General features: G+C 38.6%; 1 protein-coding gene across 1 annotated transcript in view; it reads left to right on the top strand.

The window, feature by feature from the left end:
- ANKMY2 (ankyrin repeat and MYND domain containing 2) overlaps positions 1 to 6,257 on the top strand; it is a gene marked incomplete at its 5' end in the record, with an annotated part of 18,706 nt that extends 12,449 nt beyond the window's left edge. The window contains 6 exons of the mRNA XM_009872185.1: positions 269 to 429; positions 1,546 to 1,760; positions 2,903 to 3,038; positions 5,148 to 5,276; positions 5,683 to 5,824; positions 6,034 to 6,257. Coding sequence (XP_009870487.1) covers positions 269 to 429; positions 1,546 to 1,760; positions 2,903 to 3,038; positions 5,148 to 5,276; positions 5,683 to 5,824; positions 6,034 to 6,257 — 1,007 coding nt within the window. The remainder of the gene's footprint in view (positions 1 to 268; positions 430 to 1,545; positions 1,761 to 2,902; positions 3,039 to 5,147; positions 5,277 to 5,682; positions 5,825 to 6,033) is intronic.
- Between the last annotated feature and the right edge of the window lie 1,360 nt (positions 6,258 to 7,617).

The following is a 7,617-nucleotide window of genomic DNA, read 5'->3' as shown; positions in this document are numbered from 1 at the left end:
GGAAAGAGGATTTGGGAAGGAGACAGAGTTCTCAGAATGAAATTTCAAGTCATTCTCTGCTGGGAGTCAGTAAGTTACACTTAATTAACATCAAAGTTTTGCACAAAAGAATGCCAAGAGTTGCCAGTTGCCTGTGCAAAGCGTGTCATTCTAAGCTCCTTTGTGGCTAATTCTCACCTGTATTGCTTACATTAGGTTTGCTTTAAGGCCTTTTTTTTTGAGTATTAATTCATTTAATTGGTGATTTTTTTTCCTTGTGTGCCCTTAGGCCAACATGACTGTGTGACTGTCATCAACAACTTTTTTCCACGTGAGAGGCTGGACTACTATACTAAACCACAAGGATTAGATAAAGAACCAAAACTGCCAGTAAAATTAGCGGGGCCTCTGCATAAAATTATTACTACTACGAACATGCATCCTGTCAAGGTGGAGTAATACATAAATTGTGTTTGGTGGCATGGGGACTGTTTCTGTGTCAGAAAGCATTCGGCTCTTCTGAGAGTACAACTGAGATCAAAAGTGTTATCCAGTAATTCAGATGCTTCTGAAAATGAGAATCAGGCTCAACAAATTAGATGTGACTCAAAAATAAAGCTATTTTAATGTTTACATAAGCCAGAATCTTGAACTAAAATCTTTAGGTGGAGAGATTTTTATTTTCTACCTCAGTAACCATAAATAGCTTTCTTTTTTGGCTCTCTTTTTTTTCCTAACCCCACTTGAAGTGGAAACATAAAACAATTTATCTTAACAAAATACTCATTGTTCTGTCAATGCCTATCTCAGCATGTACCTTTCTACCTTCCTCACTGGTTCACCATAGTAACATCTACTGCTGCTGCCGTTTCTGAAAGTATGTGCAAGAGAAATTTGTTTTTACTTCCCAGTATATTTGAAAAGAATGTCTTTTACAGTTTGCTCCTCCACTGTAGTTCAGAGAAATTAGCACACCTAAATTCAAAGACAAATTCCCTGGGCTTGCCATTTAAGGTCAGGAATTTGTCAACAAGTTGCCGGCCAGGTACCTGTGGTATGTACAAACAGGAACCAGTGGCAGCGAATTTAGTGAGCAGAGTATACAGCTTCCTCTTGAAATAGGTAGTTCAGTGATTTATTAGTCTACCTGAAGTACTCCAAGATTCTGTGGAGCTGATGCGTTCTTTGAAACTGCTTTGGTGCAAGTCCAGTTTATTGTAGGTGTTGAAAAGGAAAGAGGTTTTACGACACTGTATGGTAGTTTCTGTAACTTTCTTTGGAAGTGTTTTTGATTCTTCAGGTTCTTCTTCTGGGGAAAAAAAAAATCAGTACTATTTTTAATACCAGTCTTAAATGTTTCTTGTATGAGAACTGTGAATTACAATGTACTAAATAGTAAACAATGACCAAAAAAAGAAGGGGAAGACTGCATAAGGTGGAAGTAGAAGAATTAGAAACTGCACTGAAATTTAGCTACAATGAGCTATTTGACCTTTAATGCTAAAGCACAAGTTTAAAAATATTAGTTCTTAAATTGGACTGCATTTGCTTCAATCTTTCTCATAGATTGTGTTGCTGGTAAAAGAGAACCCTCTATTGGCCGATGTAGAAGCGCTGCAGAAATGTTACAGGGTTCTGGATCTAATCTGTGAGAAGTGTATGAAGCAGAAAGATATGAACGAAGTACTTGCTATGAAAATGCACTACATCAGTTGCATCTTCCAGAAGTGTATTACGTTTGTAAAAGAGCGAGAGGATAAACTAGATGGATTTATCAAAAGGTACGTCATTCTAGAGAGGCCCCAAGGCATGTGTATGAACCACTTGTACAGATACCAGAAAGCCAACTGTAGTGCTAGATTGGATTGTCTTGGGTGAAGGCTATGCCAAGTACATTTTGAAGTAATCCCAGCTGCAGTCACTCCAGGGTGGCACCAACTCCCTTTTTTGCTGTCTGAAGCGGCATTGGCCTTTCCCGGGGTACAAGGGAAACATTCCTGGAGTTTCAGCTCCCTGCTGGAACTCGTTGGAGCTTGGCAATCGCACATACGCTGACGGGGCAGAGAGCAACGTGCGGTGGAGAACAAGGGGAGCGATATGCTTGGAAAAAGCATTTCTCAGTGTTCGATATGGATCCTCTGGGAACGTTGCTCTTGCCAGTTTGCTCTCCAGCAGTCATGCAGGCTGAGATTTTTTTTCAAAACCAGTTAAGCACCCGAGAACTGCAAATCCCACTGGCTCTGGAGGAGACTTGGGCTATTTTAATCACTTAGATCTTCGGAAGCCACTCAGTTACAGAAGCAACTGCTTGATCTTAAGTATCAGAGTAAGTGGCCAGGCTTTTAGAAGGGTCACAGTCCCGAAAGGCCTCTGGATTTCTGTGTGATGCTGAAAACAAACGATGAAGTCAGCTTTTACATACTGAAACCAAATAATAGTTCATCAGTGACTCGTATAAAAAAGTCGAGACCAACCAGAAAAATATAGAAGCATCAGGAGTGTAATATGTTATTAAACATAAGTCAAGTAGAATTTGTATTTTAAATTAGTGTGTATTATTCAATGTTTACTCTTACAACACTCATTTTTTAAACATAACAAAGTGTTTTGCTCCTTCAGTCTGACGTAGATACTAGTCTACCTGTAGATGTTTGTTCTCTGTGTGGTTGAATAAGTAAGGAGTGCTTTCAGAGCGTACATACATTTATTTCATATTTCCTAATAATTCTGCATTAGAATAAAAATAATTTCATTTGAATTTTAAACACTTTTACGTACAGTTGCCAAATTATTTTGAGTTCTCCTCTATAATTTCAAAGAGCACAGAGTAGGACTCGGGAGGACAGAGTACAGCACGCTCTGTACTTGTTCTTGAACATTTACTGTGTGATTTCTTGTTTTACTTTGGTTTTAAAAAATTTAGTCTCTTGAAAGGGAGAGAGAAAGATGGTTTCCCTGTCTATCAAGAGAAGCTAATTCGAGAAAGTATCCGGAAGTTCCCGTACTGTGAAGCTACATTGCTCCAGCAGCTCGTGAGAAGTATTGCTCCTGTGGAAATAGTAAGTTTTTCCTATCAACAAAATACTAAGCAAGTTGCATAGTAAATTCAATTTAAGCTAAGCCATCTTTGTGTTTCTCAGCTTCTGCATTTTGTTATATTAAGCAAAGGTTTTCGATGTCCCTGAACTGTCTGGCAAATGAATTTTATTTTACATATTGCAGGAAAATACTTTAACTAGGTGTTTTTTCCTGTGCCTATAATGAATGCTTAAATACATCAGCTTTTAAAGAAAATTCAAACAATTGTTTCTGTGTCAGAGCTTTCTTTTCTGTTCAGTCTTTCTTTGCCAATTTGCTTTTACAAATCGTAGATTCAGACACAGATGAAACTTATCTTGCACTCTTTTCTCACAATGTTTAAATTCAGTTTAAGATCAAATAATTTCCTAGATTTAATGCATTTATTATTTCTAGTGTACACAACAAGTTGGTAAGAGATGATGGTAGAAAAAAAGAAGACATTCTGTGAAGCTCCTTTTATCACGGGGAGAGGCAAGATGATGCAATACAGAGCAAAATGCCTATCTAAGTAAGGAAATCAAAATTACAAGTAAAAAAATACAACTTCGGATTTCCTGATGTGCTTTTGCTGACACACTCTTCATTATAGTACTGCTAATTAGTTCATATTAATCCTTACGTAAGAGTTACTCTTCTTTTACAAGACTGTTCCTCCGGGTCTCTGAGGGCTGGATGTTTTATGCAGTAACACTGGGGAAGTGGAACGCTGTTGTGATGTGTTTGGATTAGAGGGAGCGAATTAAAAATAGCCTCCATCCTACGTGGCTCCAAGTCTGCTGAAATGTCCCGAGGCTTAATGCCATCCCTACTGTTTGTCCAAGCCAGAAAAATACACACAGTGTAAAAGCATAAGCTGTCATGATACAATAAGACTCGCCTCAAGAGTTAACATTTTCCTTCCTGTCCCTTTTTTTTCTGAGAAGAACTTCCCATCTTTTCTGCCTTTTTTTTGTTACATTGGATTTCTGTCAGTTATGCAGAACTGGGAAGGAGGAGACCCTGTACGTTTTTATTTGTCTGGAAGCTTTTGACCTCTGGCCTGCACAATGACTTGGATTCAGTCTGGGCATCTCAGCACTGTCATAGTAATTGCAGTCGTGCATGTGCATGGCAATCCAACTGGTCAAGGATTTACTTGAGAGCTGGAGCAACTTGGCATTTTTTCCTTTAATGTTTACACCGTTGCCCAAAAGCATAACGTTAATTAATGGTTACCAATAAAATATACTAAATCTTACTCCTTGTATTGCATGGGAAAGATAATGCAAATATTATCTAAATAATAATATGCAAATAATTGTTTTGAAGATTTGGAGTTGTGACCATTTGGTCTGTGGTATCTGAGTACACTGAGCTAAACAGCGTATCAGTGACAAGGAAAATATCTTTCTGTGTGGCGGCACAGAGACCAGTCTACAGAGACCTGCTGCACATGAGCTACCAGCAGGTGACACTGTGTAAAGAACACTGAGTTCATTAATAGTATTGCTAATAGAGAGTAAAAAAAAACGGTAATTTTTATCCACCTTTCTACAGAAGCTAAGGGCTAAGTTAACTTCACATACAGAAGTTCATCTAATTCGCTCTCCACAACTACTTGAAAGGAGGTTGTAGAGAGGTGAAAGTTGTTCTCCCCAGTGGCAAGTGATAGGACAAGGGGGAATGGCCTTAAGTTGTGCCAGGGAAGGTTCAGGTTGGATATTGGGAAGAATTTCTTTACTGAGAGTGTTGTCAGCCATTGGCACAGGCTGCCCAGGGAGGGGGCTGAGTCCCCATCCCTGGAGGTGTTTAAGAGACGGGTGGATGTTGTGCTGAGGGACGTGGTTTAGTGGTGTTGATAGGGCTGGGACAAAGGTTGGACTCGATGATCTGGAAGGTCTCTTCCAGCCAAAACTGTTCTATGATTCTAATTGGATAAATATTAAGTTGTGCCTGCTAGCGCAAGTTTTAGGATTTAGTTTTATGTTCTTCTGTCTTCTGTGAGCCTGCAAGTAGCCGGTTGGAAGCCTGCCTTGCTTTGTGTGTCCCTCCTCTTCATGACGGTGTTCTTTTGTCATCTCCTTACTACCTCGTGTTGTGTCTTTCAGGGTTCTGACCCAACAGCTTTTTCTGTACTTACACAAGCTATTACTGGCCAAGTGGGTTTTGTGGATGCTGAATTCTGTACAACTTGCGGGGGAAAGGGAGCAGACAAAAGATGTTCAGTATGTAAAATGGTAAGAATCTATAAATGGTTATAAAGAATCACCCAAACTAGTGTCACTGAGGTGCTGAGGATTTTGAATGCCTCACTATTTACCGTGTAGACTTAGGAGGAATTGCCTACACTGCAAATGTGCTAGTTGTCTGCTTCTTGGGGGCACACCTGAAATTCACAGGTCAGAGTATTTGGATTTCTAAGTGTGTATGTTTAAGAATGAAGAAACTTTTCTGTATGTTCAGAGTTAACAAAACTATTCTTTCTAAGATTTTTAGAATAACTCCATACAGCCTTACAAATTGCTTAAAAATACCATTCAGTACTACACATAGAGAGGTTTAACTTGATACACTAAGGAATGCAAGAATATTGTACATTTTTGTAGTACCTGAAGATGAATTGCTAGCTCTGATAATTTTCAGGTGATGTACTGTGACCAGAACTGCCAGAAAATACACTGGTTTACCCACAAAAAAGTCTGCAAGACTCTGAAGGAAATTCATGAGAAACAAGAACTAGAAGCTGCCAAAGAAAAAAGGAAACAAGAAAAAAAGCAAAAGAAAGGTCAGGATCCATGTATATGCTTTGCTTGCTGAAGCTAATGCTGCATGAAGTGCGCCACAAGAAACTGTCTTTTTTGATGAAGCTTGGTGAAATCAAATCACTTTCGTAATTGATAGAGTTTCCTAGTGTTTATTATTCTTCAATAATAAGAATGTTTGCTTGCAGAGGAGTTCGATGTTTACTGATGATGCTATTTCTCTTTTGTTCAGATGAAATGCAACTAGTAGAGAACAGTTCTACAAGTGAAGAACCGTCAGATCCTGGTCCAGATGCTCCCAAAGAAGTGGATCCAAATCGTGCTGCTGACCGACCCGAAGGACCTGAACTTACCAAAGAGATGGAGGCACTAGCCCTGCACCCTGAAAGCCCACTGCAAAGTGAGACTGGCTTAACTGACATTGCTCTTCAAAAAATTCAGGATTCTGAGGAGTAAGAAGAAGATAGGAAGGAACAAAGAGTTCTGGCTCTGTCCCTGTACCTCAAGGGTCCTACGGAATTTTGTATGCTGACCACGTCTGAGTTCCTACAGCATGGCTTCTGCAAGACTCCCTTGGGAAGACAGCATGTCTGTGTTCATCATGAGATGAAATACCGGCTAATTTGTCTATAAATACTTGAGGTTCTGTTGTAGATTGTCAAAATAGGTCTGATAAAAACTAGAGTGGCATAGATCCATCTGTGTGTATACCAACAGTAAGCATAATAAAAATCTCTTGAGTATCTGTAGTTAATGAGCCACTTAGTGAAAAATAAAAAGCATTTGATTTGGATTCTTCATGTTTTCAGAACCTAAAACCTATATTAATTGTAATTTAAATACTCCTTTCTGTAAGTACACAGAACTGTAGTTAAAAGCATCGGGAAGCCAACTGTTAAATTGCTTTTTTACACTGCTTTATGAAGCTTTATCTGAAGGAATTCAGTAGCAGTTAAGTTTCTGATGATACTCATCTGAATTCTCAACTTTCCATGACATTACTGTAAATATTTTTGACTAGAGAGTGCACAACAATAGTGTCTATTTTGTGGCAATTTTATGAAATGATGCTGTTGTTTCAGATGTCTCAAGCTGACAGTGAAGTATGTGTTTCAACAGAATTATTTCACTATTGGTTTGGTCAAAAATATTTCAAGTTTATCAAATGAAGGGAAGACCAGAATGGTTTGCAGTATCTTGACTGACAACAATAATGGTTTCTAAATCTCAGCTTTCAGGTAAATATCCCTTAGGGCACACTGGGATGTTGCTTATGAATTATTTCATAAGCATAAAAGATGCTTTATATTGTTCATGCTGAACCTGGTCACAGTGAATTAGATGGGAAAATTCATGTGATACAACTGGGATTTCACTTTGGCTTGCAACTAAATACTGTGTCTAGAAAATAGCTTCCCTTAACTGTGCTGTTTGCACTCAGATTTACTACCGTGTCGCATGAAGTCAATGGGAATGCCACAGCTGAAAATACCACTTGCTGCGTTAGGATGGGAAAAAAAAGAGATTCTCTGATTGTTGGATGAATAACTGGTGTTTTAAACATGGTAACATCTTTCAACTTAGAGGAATAAGGATCATCCTCAAAACAGAGGAAGAATGCTATTAATTTTTTACTATTTAATCTATTGAAAGTTTTTGTTTAATAGTCTGAAAGCTGTAAGAGTGAGGATACATAAATGCACCTGTGGAAGGAATGTACCTGTGTGTTAATTTCAAGGATTGGTAAATTGTGAAGAATAAAGGGAAGTTTTTCAAAAGAAGGGAGAGTTGTGTGGCACTTCTGTTCACTGCATCT

Source organism: Apaloderma vittatum, unplaced genomic scaffold, assembly GCF_000703405.1.
Source record: "Apaloderma vittatum isolate BGI_N311 unplaced genomic scaffold, ASM70340v1 scaffold19126, whole genome shotgun sequence".
Classification (NCBI taxonomy): domain Eukaryota; kingdom Metazoa; phylum Chordata; class Aves; order Trogoniformes; family Trogonidae; genus Apaloderma; species Apaloderma vittatum.
This window is presented reverse-complemented; position numbering and strand designations above follow the sequence as displayed.